Raw genomic sequence first — 23155 nt, forward strand, 5'->3', positions numbered from 1 at the left:
GCCAACTGCCAAGTGAGAGTGATAGGGGAAGGATCTGAGAGGGATACCATGCTTTTGGCGGTGTCTAGTATCCCTACGGTAACACGCAGGTTGTCAGAAAGAAATCCAAATGGGCGTAGGTCTGGTGTGCCGCTGAAGGACATGTAGGGCCGGGTGATAGTGTTGTATAGCGTTTTAGGACCCTAGTGTAATTTTTCCGATTCATGCCCTTATTTTTTTTGTTTGAAATAATTTTTATTGCAGACAGTTAGTGCATAAATATTGTCACATGTATATTACACCTTAGCTCCTCCATTCTTCCTTCTACAATCATATCTGCACACAGCCTGTAGGCCCACACCCTGGAGGTCAGGCGGCGACAAATAGAAGAATACTCGAGGCCTGGCAAGGTGTATCAGGTGTAATCCTCCCATTCGGAAATGTGCATGTCTGCTTTTCTCCTTCTCCCCTCTATTAAATTGTTCTATATTCATTTAACTGTTCCCAACATCCCCTCCCCACCCCCCTCCCCAGTGTCCACCACCTACTCAGAAGTTCTCGCCACTATCTCATCTTTGGGTTCAATCAGGAGTCAGTGTCTGCTTAGATGTATGATGTCCCCGGTGTGTTGCGGGAGCCGTTCTCGTTCCTGTCCATGTCACCCTCATGTTCCTGTAGTGTGCTATCTCGCAAGCCTTGGACCAATGCCTCCCAAGCCGCCGCCGTCTCCAATGCTCTATCGTCTAGTTTACGGCGAGCCGTCTGGTAGCGATGCGTACTGTCACACGCGGCCCACTTCAAGAACTCATTGACCCATCTCCTGTGTGTGGGGCCCACTCTCACCTTCCAGTGTCGTGTGATTTCTCTTTTAGCTATGATCAGGCCCATGTCTATAAATTTGCTTGTGGTTTTATTTTTTGGCGTGTGTGGAAACCAGTGTAGCAGGCATATCGCTACATCATACTGCAATGTTCTGTCCGTCACTTCGTTTAAAGTGTCGCCTACCGCCCGCCAGTATTCCCGGAGGTCAGGGCAGGACCATAGCATATGTTCCAGCTCCGCCCCTTCCAAAGCGCATCTTGGACATGCCGCGTCGGCCACTCCAAAATACTTCCTGATTTTGCCCGGGGTCATGTAAGCCCTATGCAGCACGTAAAAGTGGATCTGTTGAAAGCGCGCATTTCTCGTGCTATTCTTAGCTCGTCTCACTAGCTGGGCCCAAGTCGTCTCGGGAATCTCCCTGGCAAGGTCCGTATCCCATTTTTCCTTCAGCACCGTCACTGGTGGCAGGTTTTCTCGGAGCATTCTGGAGTACAAGCATGTTACCGCCTTGTAGGTTCCAGCTGCCGTCATGGTGTACTGACTGGCCATGGTCGTCTGTGGTTCTACAAGTCCCCCCTTCCAGTGCGATTGTATAGCCCTAGTCACTGCAGCATGAAGTAAGTACCCCCCTCTTGGCAACCCAAATTTCTCCTGCAACTCCTGATATTGGATAAGTGCCCCGTCCTCGTAGAGGTCGCCCACCACTTGTATTCCTGCGTCTTCCCAGCTCAGCAACTGTGACCAATCTCCTGTTCCTCGTCTGTTCCTCGAGTGTCAAATCCCGAAGGGCGATCCTTTGCTGCAAAGTGATATAGGCCAGAACATGGCGTGGTGTGCCCCCGCCTCTCCCATTCTCTAGACCTCGGTATACTCTCGCTATCTCCTGCGTAAGGATCTGCAATTGAGCAGCTAAATAGTAGAGTTAAAAATCTGGGACCTCCAGTCCGCCCTCATCTTTCGGGCGGAGAAGCGACGCCAGCGCCACTCTGCATATGCCCGTCCCCCATATGAAGGAGGTCATCTGAGATTTCAGTCGGCCAAAGAAGGATCTAGGTATCCAGACAGGGAGGGTGCGAAAGTAATACAGGAGTCGCGGCAGGGCGATCATTTTCAATAAAGAGATGCGCCCAGTGACTGACAGTGGGAGCGTGGCCCAAAAGGCCATACAACCTTTCAGTGCTCGCATACAGCTGTCCACATTACCATCCAGCAGGTCTGCCGCTGTGTGGTATATGTAGACTCCTAAATACTTCAGACAGGTGGGCTCCCGTCTAATCTCGGGTCGGTGGTTGGGCCGCATCGCGCCCCGCCTCAGAGGAAACAAGCAAGTTTTGGACCAGTTGACTTTCAGCCCGAGAGGTCACCAAATCGCTCTAGCAACCTCTCCGCTCCCTTCAGTGCCTGTGAGCCGTCTTCTAGAAATAATAAAAGGTCATCCGCGTATAAGGAGATGAATTGTTGGCCCCCTCTGCCATCTATGCCCTGAAAGTGTTTACCCGTCCTGGCCTCAGCCGTGAGGGGCTCAATCGCCAAGGCGAACAGTAGGGAGGATAGGGAGCAGCCCTGTCTAGTACCTCGTTCCACCAGATATTGGTGTGAAACGAGGGGTCCTATCCTCACTCTAGCCACCGCTTCCGCATACAGGACTCTCGTCCACTTCATGAAGCCATCTCCCAAGCCAAAGCGTTCCATGGCTCCGTATAAGTACTCCCACTCCAGACTATCAAACGCCTTCTCTATGTCTATCGACAGGACCAGGGTGTCTGGGCTTCCGTGTGTGGACTTTCGACTAATCTTGTAAGTCTCCTTATATTTACCATCGTGTTGCGTGCAGGGATAAAACCCGATTGGTCTGTGTGGACCAGGTCGGGCATGTGCTGTAGGAGCCTCGCTGCCAGAATGGCACTTAATATTTTATAGTCCGTGGTTAGCATGGATAACGGCCTATAAGAGGCCGGGATTTCGCCTTCCCTCCCAGGTTTCAGTAGAGGTACCACCAGTGCCTCGCGCATAGATTGGGGCAGGTGGCCAGTCGTCCTGGCCTCATTATATATTGTTTGTAGCCGCGGCGCTAGCAAATCCAGGTATTTGCTGTAGAATTCAATGGGCAACCCATCCAGACTCGGCGTTTTGTTGCTAGCCATCTGTTTAACCGCCCCTCTGATCTCCCCTAATTATATGTCCCTTCCTAAGCCATCCGCTTGTTCCTGATCTAGTTTCGGCAAGTGTAGGTCTGCAAGGAAAGCCTGAATGTTGTCCCCCTGCCCCACCAGCGCGCTCCTATAGAGGTTCTCGTAATATCCCTGAAAGCTGTCTAGTATCGCTGTTTGGGAGTACTTCATGTGACCCCTTCTCCCTCAACAGCCAATATCGGGGAGCTACGTTTAGTGGGGCTGGCTAGCCATGCAAGCAAAGTCCCCGCTTTGTCCCCCTCAACATGCGCCCTGAGTGTGTATGCTCTATGATCGAAGCTGCGGAGGCGCTCCACTTCTACCGCCACTGCCTCTTTATCTAAGCTGACCTTCTCTTGGAGCTCGGGTGGCCCGGTCGTGCTTTCTCGGCTTTTCTCAGCTTAGAATCCACCTTCTGCAGATCCTCTAATAATACCTTCCGTACGCCTACATGTTTCCCAATGCACTGACCTCTAATTACCACCTTAAAGGCGTTCCATTCCATCGCTCTGGAATCCGTGGACCCCTCGTTTTCCGCGAAGTACTGGGTTATGCCCTCCTCTAGCGTCACGTGAAACAATGGATCATCTAGTGTCTCAGGCCGCAACCTCCAAGTCGGGACACGCGACACCTCCATTACCCAGTCTAAATTAATCAGCAAGGGGTTGTGGTCTGAAATTGTTCTGGTGAGGTACTCGGTCTGTGTCACCGTCTGCATTACAGTCCGAGAGCACAAAATTGCATCAATCCGGACATGGAGGTCATGGAGGCTCCAGAAGTACGAGTAGTCTCGCTCACCCAGGTGATGTGTGCGCCAAGCATCCGTCAAACCCCATCTCTCTTGCCAATCTAATCTACCCTTCGTGAGGCGATGTACGGGGGAGTCTCCCAGTGGTGTGTGGGATCTGTCTAGTATTGTGTCGGCTACTGAATTAAAATCTCCCCCAATCAGGACCGGACCCGCTAAGAAGTGTGCCATTGTCCCCGACAGTCTCGTGAAGAAGGCCATCTGGTCAGTGTTCGGCGCATATATACTACACAGTACTATGTCCCTGCCCCGCAGTCTGCCCTCCACTGCCACGTATCTACCCTCAGGGTCTATTATGTGCCTGGTCGCCTGAAACGGGGTACCTGCCCTTACCCATATCAGAGCCCCTCTAGCGAATGCTGAGTAAGTGGTGTTGAAAATCTGACACCTCCATCTCCTTTGCAGTGCTACCCGCTCAGGTTTGGTACGGTGTGCCTCTTGTAATAGCGCTATGTGCACCCCCCTGCGGACCAGATAAGCGTGTACCTTGTGCCTTCTTGCCATTGTGTGCAACCCCCGCACATTCCAGGTTATACATCGCAATGTGTGTGCATTAGCCATTGTCCCATAGTTCACATCGCAGCAGTTTCCGCTCTTCAGTTGCATCATGAGTGGTGGTGTCCCCCCAACTAGCCTTCGAACTGGCTGGCATTGTGATTCCCTCGTGTCCCGGAGCCTTCCCTTGCCAGAAAATTAAAGCAACCCCAACATTTCCCTTACCCACCCCCCCAGAATAGGCCCCAATATCCAACTATCAGTACCCATCCAAACTTAGTCAATTCACACAACTCCCCAACTAGTTCACAGTCGTAACCGTGAGTGCCTTAAGGGCAATCGGGTTGTGGCTTAGGCCTAAAGGCAGCTACGCAAGCCCTCCCTCTCACCCCCCAGTAGCAGCGGTCTGATATCCCGGTCAGCAACCCCCGTCCGCAGTACCTTACAGTTCTTACATTCTCCTTTCTGCATGAGTGCCCTCTGCTCAGTCCCTCCGTATCAGTTATTCAGGATCTCTTCTGACGTTTGTGGTGTCACCTGCGGGCCCCTGGTGCTGTGCGTTTCTGAATGCTCCGTCTCCGATCCAGTGACTATGTCCTCCGAGTGCGAGCCTTGTCTTGAGGGGGAGTCACCTGATCTCGATAGCGATTCCACTGCCTGCAGCGCCGCCTGCCGTTCCATCTCCGTCTAAGATATCGATGATCTCCTCGAGCCTTGTCTTCGCCAACGCAGCCTCTGTGATTTCCGTATCTGCGTCTTTGCTCGCTCCCTCTCCTCTCGGACTCTGGCACCGTCCGTGCCCGCCTTGTATGTCTCCCACCAAGCCCAAGCATCCGCCGATGTGGTGAAGAAGTGTGTTTTGTCATCTATTACCAATCTGAGCTTAGCTGGAAAGAGCAGTGAGTACCGAATGCCCTCAGTGCACAGTTCGCGTTTGAGAGATAAAAAGGAAGCTCGTAGTCTCTGCGTCTCAAAAGTGTAATCAGGAAACAGTGTCACTTTACTGTTCCCAATCTGAAATGGCCCTACATCGCGGGCTCTCTGGAGCAGAAGGTCCCTGTCTTTATAGTGCAGCAATTTGGCTACGATTGGCCTCGGGGGCAGGCCAGGCTTTGGGGGCCTAGCCGGGACCCGATGAGCTCGTTCCAGTGTGAAGAATGGCGACAAGCCTTCCGGCGCCACCGTAATCCTAAGCCAATTGTCCAGAAACTCGACCATATCTTCCCCTTCTGTTTTCTCGGGAAGGCCCACTATTCGGACATTACTGCGTCGACTCCTATTTTCGGCATCTTCGGCCCTCCTCTCCAGTATTTGTATCCTACCCAACGCGTCCGTGAGCCTCACCTCCATATTTTTGTGGGCTGGGGCTAATTCACCTAAAGTGTCCTCGGTCCCTTTGACTCTGTCTTTGAGTTTGTCGCTGTCAACTCTCAGGAGACCCAGTCCCGACACCACCTGCGCAATGTCTTGCTGCAGAGTGTCTCTCGTTGCCGCAATAGCCTCCAGTATGCGGTCCTGAAGTTGCTGCAGGTCCGAAGGCCCCGTAGGGCCTCCCTCTGAAGCATCAGAGGTCGCAGCTCCCTCCGTTCTCCCCTTGTTTTTCACCATGATGCCAGGCTACTTCTCGCCACAGTATCCGTAAGTCTCCGATCAGCTACTGGAAAGGCTCAATGGCCACCTTCCGTTCGCGATATCGCGGCAGCAGTCCACCTCGGGCTGCCAGTGCCCCCTCCGACCGGCCACCGGGAATTTCGGACTTGATCTTGTCACCAAGCTGGAGCCCACGGCCTCCCTCCACCAATAGACCACCTCCTCCGCCCGTTTGTGGTCGCCTCAGCCTCAGGAAGCCCCCTCCGGCCCCCACTCTCTCCGTATAACTGCACTGGGCTTGATCACTGTACTCACTACTGCTCGAGGGTCTGCCACTGCGTTTGTCAGCAACAGAGGGCAGGTCTCGGGATGTAGCTTCTGACCTATCCGCGGTCAGGACCTTCGCTCCAGCTGGGGCCGTCTCACCGGGGAGGGCTGCTCCCCAGCCGCTATTTGAGCTGTCCCAGGGCCTTTCAGCCGTCCATGATCCGAGCCGAGGCCTCCCCTATTCCTGGTCGTCGCACTGGGTACTGGGCCTCGCCCAGATTCTCCGCTCTATCCTCAACGTGGTGAATACGCCGATGCCGGTCCCTCTTGGTCCCACCGTATTCTCCAGTGCCCCGGAGCGTGGGTAAGGGCTTCCCAGTCGCGGTCAGATCTCACAGAGGTATCTCTTTCCCCCTTAACCGCACTGCAGGGCTCGTCCGGTGCCACCCGTCCCCCAGACCCCGCTGACCGGTTCTCTCCGTATGCGGGATCCCCAGTAGTTAGCTGCCGTAGTCCTTCTTCCCACTCGGCGGTAACTGCCACACCGTCGGACCCTCCGATCCTCCCGGGTCAGCCAAGGATATTCTCAGCCCCTCTTCTGCCTTCCCCGGGGGCCTAGGTCGCATCAGTTCGGAAGCACTATGGAGTATCTCTACCCCCGACTGGGTGAGCACTGTGCTTCCCGCTCGCGCCCCCACCAACTTCTTCAATGGCGGGCGGGCCCTCCGCCCCTCAGATCTTCAGGCGGCAGCCGCTGGACGCTCCCCAGTGGCGCGGAGCTCAGATCTTCTCTCGGCCCCGTTCCGGGCCGGGCGCCCCGCTGCCCTCCGGCTCAGATTCTCGCTGCCTCCGGTCTGCAAACTAGGGCCTCCGCGGGTGTCGTCGCGCCTGTTCTCAGGATGATTCCGGGGATCGGGCGCGGATCTCTGAGCTCACGCCGCCATTCTCTTCGGCACCCAAGCCATTCCCCCTTCATGCCCTTATATAGGTATAAAATATCGTATCCTTACATAGGCATAAAAATCATAACCATATTAAGACATAGCTCAAGTAGTCCTTATACGGCTTGGCTACTTCCACTAGTTCCGAAATTCTACAACGATTTCTTGGGAAAACCCGCATTCAGCAGTCAGGGACTTCCACCTGCATGAAATTTAATTGATCCAAGAACTCATGGAGTTTTCAGAGAATTAAGTCTTTAATGACGTTATTATGTCCAATCTTACGTCAAACTCGGCACCTTCAAGGTATAAATATGCCCACACTTGTCCTAACAAACACACGGTGGTTTCGAGCAGTTCAACTATTTACTTGCCCGACGTGCCCTGCTGCAGCAAGTGCCGAAGGAAGCCGACCCTCCAGCTGACGCACTGAGAGACGCTGTACTTTCTCCAGCCGAGAAATCCAGCTCCGCTGTTTCCAGGCTACTCTTGCGGGTTGCTGGGAAATCGAGTCCTGAGAGAGAGATACCAGACCTCCTACATTCTAAAACCAAGGTACGGAGCTGATTAGACCCTAAGAGAATTCTTGGATTAGATTCTTGGCAAAAAATACTAAAACTAGGCTACACCTTCCTTACTTCTTCCCTTGTACTAGACCTAGGTTAGGTACACCGGGGTAGGCGTATTTTAGAAGCACCAGTTGAGTACTTTTAGTCATTATTTATCACTGTATGTATTTTATGCATTTTAGGTATTTTATGGCTTAGAAACCATATCATGCTTTTACAATATTATTTTATAATACTCTTCGTACTGTACGCTTTGTACTTAAACCGCAAGTATTACGATTGCAGCAGTTCATTTCTTATGCTTGAGAAAGAAGACTGTTCAATAAATATATTTTATTGAAAACGCCCGTCTCTCTATTTCTCTGCACTTCTGGTGAAACGAAGCATGCACAATTGACTAGGTGAAATAGCTATCTATTGTTTCCGCACCTCTAGAGATATATTTCTTATTCTTGGGAAACAAAGTTGTCATGTTTTAAGCGGTTGTCAGAAACTAATCTCATTCCGGAAAGTTTCTAGTGACCTCTGAGCTAGCTGGCACACACACAATTAAGTCTAGTATATTCAGTAGAGACCTAGTCGACTTCAGTCCTACGTCTAAACTACAGGATATACTATTCCAGTGCACAGAGCCTATTGGGAATATAGGAACTACACTACACCTCCAATTGTTCCTGTTTCTCCTTCCTATCCTGGTTCAGCTTATTGCCAGGAATTGACCCCTGATGACCGCTTTCAGAGTATCCCACAGCCAGTGAGCAGGGGTAAGAAGGACATTGTTAGTGTCCCAAAAAGTTTGCATGGCCCTTTGCATACGTAAGCAGTTTGTGATTAAGCCTCCACACCCTCCGTCTATGATGGTCTCCCTCCAACTGCCAAGTGAGAGTGATAGGGGAAGGATATGAGAGGGATGCCATGCCTTTGGCGGTGTCTAGTATCCCTACGGTAACACGCGGGTTGTCAGAAAGAAATCCAAATGGGCGTAGGTCTGGTGTGCCGCTGAAAAGAACATGTAGGGCCGGGTGATAGGGTTGTGCTGTCGACAGCCGTCCACCAACCCTACCTCTGACAGTCCCTCATGCCTCTTTTGACAATGTTGATGCTTATGAGCGATCTCACGAACTGGAGTATAGGTACAATAAGAGCATAAGAGGTTTCACTTAACTTGCCTGTTTCATTGTGAGCTTTCTGTAGGACTGCGCGGCTCTATTTACAGTGGGGGTGGGGGAGGGGTTCTTTGTTCCTGATTTAAATGTTAAGAATAGATCAAAGTTTCTAAGATATATAATAAAATGGTGGGATAGGGGGAGGATATTGATTATTCATGTTTTTCTTTAAAAAAACAAACTAGGTATTTGGGTGAGCTTTAATTTTGACATTGCTCCTATTTCCAGGCTAGCAGCGAGAAGAAGCATGGCTTCTTGCATTGCTGATTTTGTTTGCTTTTTAATGAAAGAAGTGTTATTTGTTGTGAAGATTTGTCCTTCTGTTTTCTTATGTTGACCATCGCTAGGATCTGGATAAGACACAGGATGAACATCAGGCTAGCACTAGTGGACTGAAGCGCAGTTTCATGAAGTCTTCACGTGAGCAACGCCCACTCGAATGGGTAAAACGTCGCATTGCACCGCTGTTTGTTCAAGCACCAGGGGTATGTCAACACCCAGCTTTCAACAGGCACTGTGTAAAAGTATTGATAGATTACAAAATATCTTAGCATCCTAATATTTGAATGTTGGAGTAAAGAGGGGTGTGGTGGAAGTATGTTATTGTTTTTCTAACAATCTTTTTTTTAATACTGAAATCCCATTAATAGTGTGTTAACTAAAACTGACCAAGGTATTAAAATGATTACCTATTGTGATTGTTAAAACTAACTAACTGAAAACAAATGTTTTCGAAACTGCTTTGTCTTTAACAGCTGTATATTGTTTCAAACTTGAGTTTCAGCTATTACTGGTGTATTTTAATATCTTGTAAACTAGTGCATTCGGTTAACAATATCACCTGACCCAAATCTCGGTTTATTAGTTAGCGCATTGAATGATTTGTGCAAAAGCTCTTCAAGCGCAATTGGCTAATCATGAAGTTTGGCTTTGGTATGACGGGTTGATAACAGGATGTAACCATTCTTCATCATTGTCTGCCCAATACATTTATATGCACGTTAGAAGAGTCATATGTATCTTCTCAGCAACAATCCTAGAAGAATGTTGGCCTGAATGACTGCTTGGCGGAAGGGTTGGTTCATCATAACGTGACCGATATACAGTCCGCTTTATTAGAAATGCAGTAGGATACGATGCACTTGTGTTAAGGCAGACGTGTAATCTTTAACATTTGTGATGGAATGATTCATCTGCCAAACTATAGATCTGGGCCAGTGACCTGTTTGAACTTTATCAAGACCAAAAGAGATAAGAAAAGATCTATTGACTTCCTGCCCAGGGCATTATCTTCGATTCCAATTTTACTACATATCAGAGGATTTCTATACACTATTGCCTCATTTCTACTTTATATCAGGTTTAATATTATTATATTTAATTACATCTTTTCCTAAATTTGTTTTAGGCTCCGTTTTGGAGGCTTTTTAGGTCTCGGCTAGCGTAGGCTGCTCACATGCGCAGTCTCGCTGGCGAGATTTTATGTCTCTTAGTAGCGAGGGTAAACCCCGCCCCTCTTCTCCATTGGCTGGCTCCCTAAACGGCGGCCAGCCATTGGAGAAGAGGGCTCAGTGTCGTCATTCTCTCGCTGTAAGCCCTGTCCTTTTCGGATTGGGTGGCGTGTTTTTTTAGTTTCTTTCTCTCCTCTTTCTATTGGCTGGAATGTAAACAACAAGTCTAAAACACGCCTGTTGTTTACATTCCAGCCAATGGAGAAGAGGGGAGAAAGAAAAACACGCCCCCCAGTCTGAAAAGGACGGGGCTTAGAGATGGCGAGAGCTTGTTCTTAATTATATTAGCCGTGGCAGCAATCATGGTATTCTCATCCTACCGCATGTATTCAGGTCCCGGCCTGCCATTTATCTGCTTCCCACTGTCGGCGAGAGGTAAGGAGTCTCTGCGTCCTCTTCCTCTGGACCCCCTCTTCTCTACTCCCTGCTCTCCGATTCCAGTCCGAGAGCCGGCGCACGTTCCACTATGCCCGCAGCTCTTCAATGCATTGCGGCGGCTACGCGTTCCGCCTCCTCCCCCTCACTTCCTGGTCGGGTCGGCGCACGTTCCACTATGCCCCGCAGCTCTTCAATGCATCGCATACGCTTTCTGCCTCCTCCCCCTTAGTTTCTGGTCGGGTTTGTTGCTGTTCTCAGTCCCCACTCTCAAGCTCTGCTGGAGACCGAGGGGGACCCCGAAAGCTCACCCTCTGCTCCCCGCATACAGGAACAGGGGAAAGAGTCCCGGAGGTGCCAACTCAAAGCTCCTCACCGGGGACATGCCCTACGGGCATCGGCTGCTGAGGGTGAAGAGAAGGCAGCATGTCTGCAGTGACTGCAAAGGTAAAGGGGGTGGGCAGTGCATGGATACAGAAGGCTGCAGCAGGTACATTGGAAGGGTATGCTTACGGTGGTCGGGCAGGGAGGTATTGTTATACCACGCAAGGAGGGGTAGTGATATTAAATCAAATACATTTATACTGGAACGAGGAGTTGCATTCGGTAAACGCTCTGCATGTATGCAATGGGGTACAACTAGTGATGTGCTTGCTTTAATGAGTGTGCTACGATTATGTGTAGAAATGTATAATCTGTTTTAAGCATCTCTGGTGCGCATCACAGTGTTGTGTGTCTACTCAGCTCTTTACAGTTAGTTCCGGTGTGCTCATTTATGTGCACATCCTTTGTACTGTATAGTAATGTAAAAAATGCAGTTTGTTTGTACTTTTTCCTGCAAAATTACAATGTGTAAGCCAATGTACATGTATTCGGCTAGGTACATTCGGTACTGAGAAAATACATTTGTGCAATACTTGATGAACACTCATTAATCATAGAATAATGTACATTCGCTATAGTTTTGGTACTGCAGACGTCTAACACATTGCACATCTGATGAAATAAAGGTTATAGATTATAATGTGATTTCACTTATTTACACAGTGTGTGCTAATCCTGTGCATTTATTTATCATGTGAAGCTTATGTACTTGATGCTGTACAGGTGTCACGTTTTCATTTTTCTACAGTTAGAAGGGTCTTATTTTACATAGTTCGTCGTATATTGTATTCTAAAGCTATATGGGTGCACTCAGAATTGCACAGTTATTGTTTATAAAGCATGCGTGTATTTAGTACCTTGGTTATGAGCTGTATAGTTAAGGATGTCTCCCCTCCCAGGTGTGTGTGGCTGTGTGTGTGTGTGTGTGGCTGTGTGTGTGTGTGTGTGGCTGTGTGTGTGTGTGGCTATGTGTGTGGCTGGCTATGTGTGTGGCTGTGTTTGTGCATGTGGCTCTGTGTGTGTGTGGCTCTGTGTGTGTGTGTGGCTCTGTGTGTGTGTGTGGCTCTGTGTGTGTGTGTGGCTCTGTGTGTGTGTGTGGCTCTGTGTGTGTGTGTGGCTCTCTGCGTGTGTGGCTCTGTGTGTGTGTGGCTCTGTGTGTGTGGCTCTGTGTGTGCGTGGGGCTCTGTATATGTGTGTGTGTGGCTTTGTATGTGTGTGTGGCTCTGTATGTGGCTGTGTGTGTGGCTGTGTGTGTGTGTGTGGCTGTGTGTGTGTGTGTGACTGTGTGTGTGTGTGTGTGTGTGTGTGACTCTGTGTGTGTGTGACTCTGTGTGTGTGTGTGGCTCTCTGTGTGTGTGGGCTCTGTTTGTGTGTGTGTGGCTCTGTGTGTGTGTGTGTGGCTCTGTTTGTGTGTGTGTGGCTCTCTGTGTGTGTGTGGCTCTGTTTGTGTGTGTGTGGCTCTCTGTGTGTGTGTGGCTCTGTTTGTGTGTGTGTGGCTCTCTGTGTGTGTGTGGCTCTGTTTGTGTGTGGCTCTGAGTGTGTGTGGGGCTCTGTATATGTGTGTGTGTGGCTTTGTATGTGTGTGTGGCTCTGTATGTGGCTGTGTGTGTGTGTGGCTGTGTGTGTGTGTGGCTGTGTGTGTGTGTGGCTGTGTGTGTGTGACTCTGTGTGTGTGTGACTCTGTGTGTGTGTGTGTGGCTCTGTGTGTGTGTCTCTGTGTGTGTGTCTCTGTGTGTGTGTGTGTGGCTCTGTGTGTGTGTTGGGGTGAAAATGCAATAGGTCTCGCATTTGCGAGAGATGAAGCTATTGGCATTGTAAATGATAATGCCATTTATTTATCTGTTTTCAAAACCAACACATAAATAACAATGTTGCCATTTACAATGCCAATAGCTCTAACGTTTGCAAAGGCGAGACCGTTGCATTGTAAATGCTTGTTTCTCTTGCTGCTAACTCTTTGAGCTTAGTGCATTTATCGTCTTTTTTGAGTGCTCAATCGGTTTTCTTTAGTTCTTCCCTATGATTTCCTTTAGCATTATGTTATGGGGGTTATCAGTTTTCTTTTAATGTAATTAGGGTGATACATGGGCCACGATCCAGCACTCTTACAAAATAAGTTCTGGATATTTACAAAGAGAGAATAATGGACCTAAGGTCATCCTAAAGCTTACTGCTGCAGGTGTGGCGCCACAGCCAGGGCGACTGACGCTGGAATCTGGGGATCATGGTTCGAACCCCGGCACCGGCGGCAGAATAGCCCAGCACCATGTGACTCTGGGCAATTGCTTGCTTAATCTTCCTGACGGCCCTCAGCACCTGGAGACCCTTACGGGTGATTGTTTGCGCTTTACAAATGTGGATTGTAATTGTTGTTGTTGCTTTCCTGGGTAAAAGAACAACGCAATTCGTACTGTGAAAATATTAAATAAAGGTCTGCTCATATGTATACATACTAAGTAACAAATATTCATTAAGCCAAAGTGCTAAACTTAAAAGTAGCACATCTATGGTTCATGGTTGTGACGAGGGGGACCCGGACTCGTGCCCTCCTGGTTTGCCTATTCATGTGTCCCCTCTCTCTACACAGCACACGGACTCCTGGAAGACCGAGGACGTGGTCAGACGCCATCCCATGCCGGATTCTGAGGACCCATGTTGCTCTAAGTGGGCGGACCCGGACCTGGGACCCGCCCTCTACAGATCGGTAAAACCCGGCCCTGAACCTGCACAGGTGTGTGTTACACCCGGAGGTAGAGGAGAGTACCAGGAGCCAAGAGTACCGGAGAAAGATCGGAGGAGGGGAGAGACTGCAGCGACACGCTTGGAGGCCAACGTGAAGGCGCATCGCCCAGCCACGCTTCCCGGGAAGTGTGGCTAGGACAGGTACGGTCTCGTTTCCTGGGTTGGGCAGGATGTAAGCGGGACAAGCCACCTTGACCCGGACTGTGCACGTAATCCCCACTGTTCCCCTCACTTCACCTCACGATTAGCGGGGTTTATAGAGTGCACGTGTGTTCCCTCACAACCCCCACCCTGTCTTAGTTGTTTCGGACAGCCCATTGATATTGGTCTCCGTTTTCTTTTTCTGTTTCTCTGCTGACATCTACCGGCCCGCGTGCAACGACGGCGGAAGCCCGGACTACACCTCCCAGAAGACATCGGGAGTTGAGAAGGCGGGGATTAGTACGAGAGGTTACGGAGGATGCTGCCAGTCCCCTTCCGTATACCGAGTCCCTGTTCAAAAGAGAAAACTGTATAAAGCAATAAAACCAGCCCTACCTATAACACCGTTGTCTGTGGATTTGTTTGGTAAACCACCCGAGTCCCCACAATGGTTTAAATCTTTTTATTCAATTTTTCAGAACAATAGCTGCCACCTACATCCAATGGCAAGTGAGTAAAACATTTTAGGAAAATATAGGGAGGAATAAGAGGGTTCTAGCTGTAGAATAGAGAGAGTAAGGACGGTGGAGTGTCAAGAAGCCAATTCTAGTTTAGTATTGGGGGAGTGGTGCATGTGTCGTGTCTATCGGTCTTGTGAGAGGTCCCTAGTGAGTCCAAGTACTCAGAGATACTTTGGACATGTAAGCTCATTAAATTCAGTTGACATGAACTTTAAGGTGGATCCCAAGGTTTTATCGAAGGAGGGAACCGGTGTGCTAAGCTTGTGTTATCTTTTCCATTCTATATTTGGTTAAGGAACGGCATGCGTGTGTGCAGATTTGTGGTTGTGTGACTCAGTGTCTTAAGGCCAAGTACTGCCAGTACGCTGTTTTAGATAGGCCATAGTTAGCAGCTTATTGGGAAAAGTCCATTATCCCCTCTACGTCGAAGATATCACCCACACTTTTACAGTTGGATTCCTGCCATTTCAAGTAATCCGGCGCCGTCTGAGCGGGGGGAAATTCTGGATGGCCTATCAAGGGGGCCAAGGGGGACGTAGGAGAAGATAGACCATGGTGTACCTGAACCCTACCCCATACATTAATCATGGCTCTCAGAACCGCTGAAATGTAAACCCCGACTGAGCGGTGCTGTCCAGGGAACCAGGGCACTCTTCACATATGCATTCCCACTATTGTGCGGTCAATGAATCACCAGTGCTTTTCCAACATTTGTTTAAACCATTCTATCATGTACTGAAGCTGAGCTGCTTGATAGTAGCGCTCTAAGTGTGCAGCCCACTGTCCGTCTGTTTAAGGTATGTTTGGGGGCACGCAATTTGGGCCTTCTTTCCACCCCAGATAAAGTCCACCAACAAGTGTTGCAATTTGGTCAGAATCTGGGGGTGTGGGTGGTGTAGCTGCAGGGTCTGCATTATGTACAGTATGCGGGGGAGTAGCATCATCTTTATTGCGGCCAGCTTGCCCAGCCAGGACAGAGTGACCCATCCCCAGTTTTGAAGCTCTGTCCGGATATTGGACAATAGTGCACCATAGTTCTCGCGCGCCGTACGCTCAACGATAGAAAATATCTGTAAATCCAGATATAGAATACCTGCTGTAGCCCACACAAAAGAGAACTCTGCCTTTAAGTGCTCTAATTCTGTGTGGGAAATAGTCAGGCTAGGAGCTTGCGTCTTTTGTATATTAATCCTAAAGCCAGAGACTAGCCTGAATCCTTTGAACTCCTGCCTGAAGGGAGGCAGGGAGGTGATTCGCTGAGTGATAAAGAGCATGACATTGTCGGCATAGAGAGAGATTTTATGTTCTCTATCCCCCATATGAATCCCCATGATTGCGCCATGTTGGCAGATACGCTCTGCAGAGGGCTCCATATATAGAGCGAATAACTAGAGTGAGAAGGGGCACCCCTGTTGGGTACCTCTCAAAATATTAAAGAATCAAGAGCGTAGCCCATTCAGGCTAATTTTTGCCTCTGGTGCAGTTTACCCACCACAAAAAACGTACCCCCATGCCAAACCTTGCCATGGTCAGTCGCAAATAAGGCCACTGGACCCACTCAGAGGTCTTCTCGGCGTCCTCTGATAGAAGCAGAGCTGACTTCTGGGAGCGCTGGGTTTTGTTGAGAAGGTGACACAGTCAGCTGGTTCCATCGCTACAACTGCTTTCCGGTATGAATCTGGACTGGTCTTGATCCCCCAGCCCCTGCATGTAGGGTGCCAAAACGAGCTGCTAATATTCTAGTGAAAATTTTCAGGTCAACATTCAACAGAGAGATGGGGCGATATGAGGCGCATTTCCTCAGGTCCTTGCCCCGCTTAGGCAGGACCACAACTGTTGCGATGCGCATGGAGGGAGCAATGAATCCCTTATCGCTTAATGATTTGAAGAGTTGTATAAGCAGTGGAGCCAAAATGGCTGTGAACATTTGATAAAATTCGGAGGAAAACCCATCTTCCACGGGCGCCTTACCCGACGCGAGTCCCTGAATCACGCGTAGCACTTCATCCGGTTAAACGTCTGCATCCATTTTATCCACCTCCACAGCCGGGACTAAGGCTACTGGTGCCTGGGACACATATGTTGCTGCTGCTTCCTCATCCAGAGGATCAGCGATATAGAGAGCAGAATACAATTCCTCAAATTCGAGAGCTATGAGATCGTCTGCGTGTATTTTCTCTCTGCAGAAGATCTCAATCTCTGCGATTCGGCTCTTATGTATGTAGGTTCGAATTTGATGTGCCAGAAGTTTCCCGGCCTTACTCCCCCTTCATTATAACGCTGTTTAGTGCATAAGAGTGAGTATTTGGCCGGTGAAGGTCCAACGCTTTCAATTTTTTGCGGGCGTTCGTAAGTTGGGGGCGGATTTGGATGGCTCCTGTGCAGCAATGTACTGTTTCAAATTCTTTGACCTGACCCTCCACTTGTTCCCGTTGTCCACCACCTACTCAGAAGTTCTCGCCACTATCTCATCTTTGGGTTCAATCAGGAGTCCGTGTCTGCTTAGATGTGTGATGTCCCCGGTGTGTTGCGGGAGCCGTTCTCGTTCCTGTCCAGGTCACCCTCATCCTCCTGTAGTGTGCTATCTCGCAAGCCTTGGACCAATGCCTCCCAAGCCGCCGCCGTCTCCAATGCTCTATCGTCTAGTTTACGGCGAGCCGTCTGGTAGCGATGCGTACTGTCACACGCGGCCCACTTCAAGAACTCATTGACCCATCTCCTGTGTGTGGGGCCCACTCTCACCTTCCAGTGTCGTGTGATTTCTCTTTTAGCTATGATCAGGCCCATGTCTATAAATTTGCTTGTGGTTTTATTTTTAGGCGTGTGTGGAAACCAGTGTAGCAGGCATATCGCTACATCATACTGCAATGTTCTGTCCGTCACTTCGTTTAAAGTGTCGCCTACCGCCCGCCAGTATTCCCGGAGGTCAGGGCAGGACCATAGCATATGTTCCAGCTCCGCCCCTTCCAAAGCGCATCTTGGACATGCCGCGTCGGCCGCTCCAAAATACTTCCTGATTTTGCCTGGGGTCATGTAAGCCCTATGCAGCACGTAAAAGTGGATCTGTTGAAAGCGCGCATTTCTCGTGCTATTCTTAGCTCGTCTCACTAGCTGGGCCCAAGTCGTCTCGGGAATCTCCCTGGCAAGGTCCGTTTCCCATTTTTCCTTCAGCACCGTCAGTGGTGGCAGGTTTTCTCTGAGCATTCTGGAGTACAAGCATGTTACCGCCTTGTAGGTTCCAGCTGCCGTCATGATGTACTGACTGGCCATGGTCATCTGTGGTTCTACAAGTCCCCCTTCCAGTGCGATTGTATAGCCCTAGTCACTGCAGCATGAAGTAAGTACCCCCCTCTTGGCAACCCAAATTTCTCCTGATATTGGATAAGTGCCCCGTCCTCGTAGAGGTCGCCCACCACTTGTATTCCTGCGTCTTCCCAGCTCAGCAACTGTGACCAATCTCCTGTTCATTGTCTGTTCCTCGAGTGTCAAATCCCGAAGGGCGATCCTTTGCTGCAAAGTGATATAGGCCAGAACATGGCGTGGTGTGCCCCCGCCTCTCCCATTCTCTGGACCTCGGTATACTCACGCTATCTCCTGCGTAAGGATCTGCACTTGAGCAGCTAAATAGTAGAGCGCAAAATCTTGGACCTCCAGTCCGCCCTCATCTTTCGGGCGGAGAAGCGACGCCAGCGCCACTCTGCATATGCCCGTCCCCCATCGTATACAGCGGTCCACATTACCATCCAGCAGGTCTGCCGCTGTGTGGTATATGTAGACTCCTAAATACTTCAGACAGGTGGGCTCCCATCTAATCTCGGGTCGGTGGTCGGGCCGCATCACGCCCCGCCTCAGAGGAAACAAGCAAGTTTTGGACCAGTTGACTTTCAGCCCGAGAGGTCACCAAATCGCTCTAGCAACCTCTCCGCTCCCTTCAGTGCCTGTGAGCCGTCTTCTAGGAATAATAAAAGGTCATCCGCGTATAAGGAGATGAATTGTTGGCCCCCTCTGCCATCTATGCCCTGAAAGTGTTTACCCGTCCTGGCCTCAGCCGTGAGGGGCTCAATCGCCAAGGCGAACAGTAGGGAGGATAGGGAGCAGCCCTAACAGGTACCTCGTTCCACCGGATTTTGGTGTGAAACGAGGGGTCCTATCCTCACTCTAGCCACCGCTTCCGCATACAGGACTCTCGTCCACTTGATGAAGCCATCTCCCAAGCCAAAGCGTTCCATGGCTCCGTATAAGTACTCCCACTCCAGACTATCAAACGCCTTCTCTATGTCTATCGACAGGACCAGGGGTGTCTGGGCTATCGTGTGGGACTTTCGACTAATCTTGTAAGTCTCCTTATATTTACCGTCGTGTTGCGTGCAGGGATAAAACCCGATTGGTCTGTGTGGACCAGGTCGGGCATGTGCTGTAGGAGCCTCGCTGTCAGAATGGCACTTAATATTGTATAGTCCGTGGTTAGCATGGATAACGGCCTATAAGAGGCCGGGCTTTCGCCTTCCCTCCCAGGTTTCAGTAGAGGTACCACCAGTGCCTCGCGCATAGATTGGGGCAGGTGGCCAGTCGTCCTGGCCTTATTATATATTGTTTGTAGCCGCGGCGCTAGCAAATCCAGGTATTTGCTGTAGAATTCAATGGGCAACCCATCCAGACCCGGCGTTTTGTTGCGAGCCATCTGTTTAACCGCCCCTCTGATCTCCCCTAATTCTATGTCCCTTCCTAAGCCATCCGCTTGTTCCTGATCTAGTTTCGGCAAGTGTAGGTCTGCAAGGAAAGCCTGAATGTTGTCCCCCTGCCCCACCAGCGCGCTCCTATAGAGGTTCTCGTAATATCCCTGAAAGCTGTCTAGTATCGCCGTTTGGGAGTACTTCATGTGACCCCCTTCTCCCTCAACAGCCAATATCGGGGAGCTACGTTTAGTGGGGTTGGCTAGCCATGCAAGCAAAGTCCCCGCTTTGTCCCCCTCAACATGCGCCCTGAGTGTGTATGCTCTATGATCGAAGCTGCGGAGGCGCTCCACTTCTACCGCCACTGCCTCTTTATCTGAGCTGACCTCCTCTTGGAGCTCGGGTGGCCCGGTCGTGCTTTCTCTGCTTTTCTCAACTTAGAATCCACCTTCTGCAGATCCTCTAATAATACCTTCCGTACGCCTACATGTTTCCCAATGGACTGACCTCTAATTACCACCTTAAAGGCGTTCCATTCCATCGCTCTGGAATCCGTGGACCCCTCGTTTTCCCCGAAGTACTGGGTTATGCCCTCCTCTAGCGTCACGTGAAACAATGGATCATCTAGTGTCTCAGGCCGCAACCTCCAAGTCGGGACACGCGACACCTCCATTACCCAGTCTAAATTAATCAGCAAGGGGTTGTGGTCTGAAATTGTTCTGGTGAGGTACTCGGTCTGTGTCACCGTCTGCATTACAGTCCGAGAGCACAAAATTGCATCAATCCGGACATGGAGGTCATGGAGGCTCGAGGTACGAGTAGTCTCGCTCAGCCAGGTGATGTGTGCGCCAAGCATCCGTCAAACCCCATCTCTCTTGCCAATCTAATCTTCCCTTCGTGAGGCGATGTACCGGGGAGTCTCCCAGTGGTGGATGGGATCTGTCTAGTATTGTGTCCGCTACTGAATTAAAATCTCCCCCAATCAGGACCGGACCCGCTAAGAAGTGTGCCAGTGTCCCCGACAGTCTCGTGAAGAAGGCCATCTGGTCAGTGTTCGGCGCATATATACTACACAGTACTATGTCCCTGCCCCGCAGTCTGCCCTCCGCTGCCACGTATCTACTCTCAGGGTCTATTATGTGCCTGGTCGCCTGAAACGGGGTACCTGCCCTTACCCATATCAGAGCCCCTCTAGCGAATGCTGAGTAAGTGGTGTTGAAAATCTGACCCCTCCATCTCCTTTGCAGTGCTACCCGCTCTGGTTTGGTAAGGTGTGTCTCTTGTAATAGCGCTATGTGCACCCCCCTGCGGACCAGATAAGCGTGTACCTTGTGCCTTCTTGCCATTGTGTGCAACCCCCGCACATTCCAGGTTATACATCGCAATGTGTGTGCATTAGCCATTGTCCCATAGCTCACATCGCAGCAGTTTCCACTCTTCAGTTGCATCATGAGTGGTGGTGTCCCCCCAACTAGCCTTCAAACTGGTTGGCATTGTGATTCCCTCGTGTCCCGGAGCCTTCCCTTGCCAGAAAATTAAAGCAACCCCAACATTTCCCTTACCCACCCCCCCAAGAATAGGCCCCAATATCGAACTATCAGTACCCATCCAAACTTAGTCAGTTCACACAACTCCCCAACTAGTTCACAGTCGTAACCGTGAGTGCCTTAAGGACAATCGGGTTGTGGCTTAGGCCTAAAGGCAGCTACGCAAGCCCTCCCCCGCACCCCCCAGTAGCAGCGGTCTGATATCCCGGTCAGCAACCCCCGTCCGCAGTACCTTACAGTTCTTAAATTCTCCTTTCTGCATGAGTGCCCTCTGCTCAGTCCCTCCGTATCAGTTATTCAGGATCTCTTCTGACGTTTGTGGTGTCACCTGCGGGCCCCTGGTGCTGTGCGTTTCTGAATGCTCCGTCTCCGATCCCGTGACTATGTCCTCCGAGTGCGAGCCTTGTCTTGAGGGGGAGTCACCTGATCTCGATAGTGATTCCACTGCCTGCAGCGCCGCCTGCCGTTCCATCTCCGTCTAAGATATTGATGATCTCCGCGAGCCTTGTCTTCGCCAACGCAGCCTCTGTGATTTCTGTATCTGCGTCTTTGCTCGCTCCCTCTCCTCTAGGACTCTGGCACCGTCCGTGCCCGCCTTGTATGTTTCCTACCAAGCCCAAGCATCCGCCGATGTGGTGAAGAAGTGTGTTTTGTCATCTATTACCAATCTGAGCTTAGCTGGAAAGAGCAGTGAGTACCGAATGCCCTCAGTGCACAGTTCGTGTTTGAGAGATAAAAAGGAGGCTCGTAGTCTCTGCGTCTCAAAAGTGTAATCAGGAAACAGTGTCACTTTACTGTTCGCAATCTGAAATGGCCCTACATTGCGGGCTCTCTGGAGCAGAAGGTCCCTGTCTTTATAGTGCAGCAATTTGGCTACGATTGGCCTCGGGGGCAGGCCAGGCTTTGGGGGCCTAGCCGGGACCCGATGAGCTCGTTCCAGTGTGAAGAATGGCGACAAGCCTTCCGGCGCCACTGTGGTCCTAAGCCAATTGTCCAGAAACTCGACCATATCTTCCCCTTCTGTTTTCTCGGGAACGCCCACTATTCGGACATTACTGCGTCGACTCCTATTTTCCGCATCTTCGGCCCTCCTCTCCAGCATTTGTATCCTACCCAACGCGTCCGTGAGCCTCACCTCCATATTTTTGTGGGCTGGGGCTAATTCACCTAAAGTGTCCTCGGTCCCTTTGACTCTGTCTTTGAGTTTGTCGTGGTCAACTCTCAGGAGACCCAGTCCCGACACCACCTGCGCAATGTCTTGCTGCAGAGTGTCTCTCGTTGCCGCAATAGCCTCCAGTATGCGGTCCTGAAGTTGCTGCAGCTCCGAAGGCCCCGTAGGGCCTCCCTCTGAAGCATCAGAGGTCGCAGCTCCCTCCATTCTCCCCTTGTTTTTCACCATGATGCCAGACTACTTCTCGCCACAGTATCCGGAAGTCTCCGATCAGCTACCGGAAAGGCTCAATGGCCACCTTCCGTTCGCGATATCGCGGCAGCAGTCCACCTCGGGCTGCCAGTGCCCCCTCTGACCGGCCACCGGGAATTTCGGACTTGATCTTGTCACCAAGCTGGAGCCCACGGCCTACCACCACCAATAAACCACCTCCTCCGCCCGTTTGTGGTCGCCTCAGCCTCGGGAAGCCCCCTCCGGCCCCCACTCTCTCCGTATAACTGCACTGGGCTTGATCACTGTACTCGCTACTGCTCGAGGGTCTGCCACTGCGTTTGTCAGCAACAGAGGGCAGGTCTCAGGATGTAGCTTCTGACCTATCCGCGGTCAGGACCTTCGCTCCAGCGGGGGCCGTCTCACCGGGGAGGGCTGCTCCCCAGCTGCTATTTGAGCTGTCCCAGGGCCTTTCAGCCGTCCATGATCCGAGCCGAGGCCTCCCCTATTCCTGGTCGTCGCACTGGGTACTGGGCCTCGCCCAGATTCTCCGCTCTATCCTCAACGTGGTGAATACGCCGATGCCGGTCCCTCTTGGTCCCACCGTATTCTCCAGTGCCCCGGAGCGCGGGTAAGGGCTTCCCAGTCGCGGCCAGATCTCACAGAGGTATCTCTTTCCCCCTTAACCGCACTGCAGGGCTCGTCCGGTGCCACCCGTCCCCCAGACCCAGCTGACTGGTTCTCTCCGTATGCGGGGTCCCCAGTAGTTAGCTGCCGTAGTCCTTCTTCCCACTTGGCGGTAACTGCCACACCGTCGGACCCTCCGATCCTCCCGGGTCAGCCAAGGATATTCTCAGCCCCTCTTCTGCCTTCCCCGGGGGCCTAGGTCGAATCAATTCGGAAGCACTATGGAGTATCTCTACCCCCGACTGGGTGAGCACTGTGCTTCCGGTGGTGATTGCTTCCCGCTCGCGCCCCCACCAACTTCTTCAATGGCGGGCCCTCCGCCCCTCAGATCTTCAGGCGGCAGCCGCTGGACGCTCCCCAGTGGCGCGGAGCTCAGATCTTCTCT

At 51.0% G+C, this 23155-nt stretch overlaps 1 protein-coding gene across 2 annotated transcripts in view; it reads left to right on the forward strand.

Annotated features, from left to right (window-relative positions):
* Positions 1–23155, forward strand: part of LOC147750600 (uncharacterized) — a 146936-nt gene that overhangs the window by 47291 nt on the left and 76490 nt on the right. The window contains exons 6-7 of one of the 2 annotated variants that reach the window (XM_086967152.1): positions 9156–9293; positions 13666–14362. In XM_086967152.1, coding sequence (XP_086823278.1) covers positions 9156–9293; positions 13666–13956 — 429 coding nt within the window. In that variant the 3' untranslated portion in view covers positions 13957–14362. Of the gene's footprint in view, positions 1–9155; positions 9294–13665; positions 14363–23155 lie in introns of those variants that run through there. The other variant, XM_086967146.1, reaches the window with a different exon arrangement.

This window comes from Lissotriton vulgaris, chromosome 1_1 (genome assembly GCF_964263255.1).
Source record: "Lissotriton vulgaris chromosome 1_1, aLisVul1.2, whole genome shotgun sequence".
NCBI lineage: Eukaryota > Metazoa > Chordata > Amphibia > Caudata > Salamandridae > Lissotriton > Lissotriton vulgaris.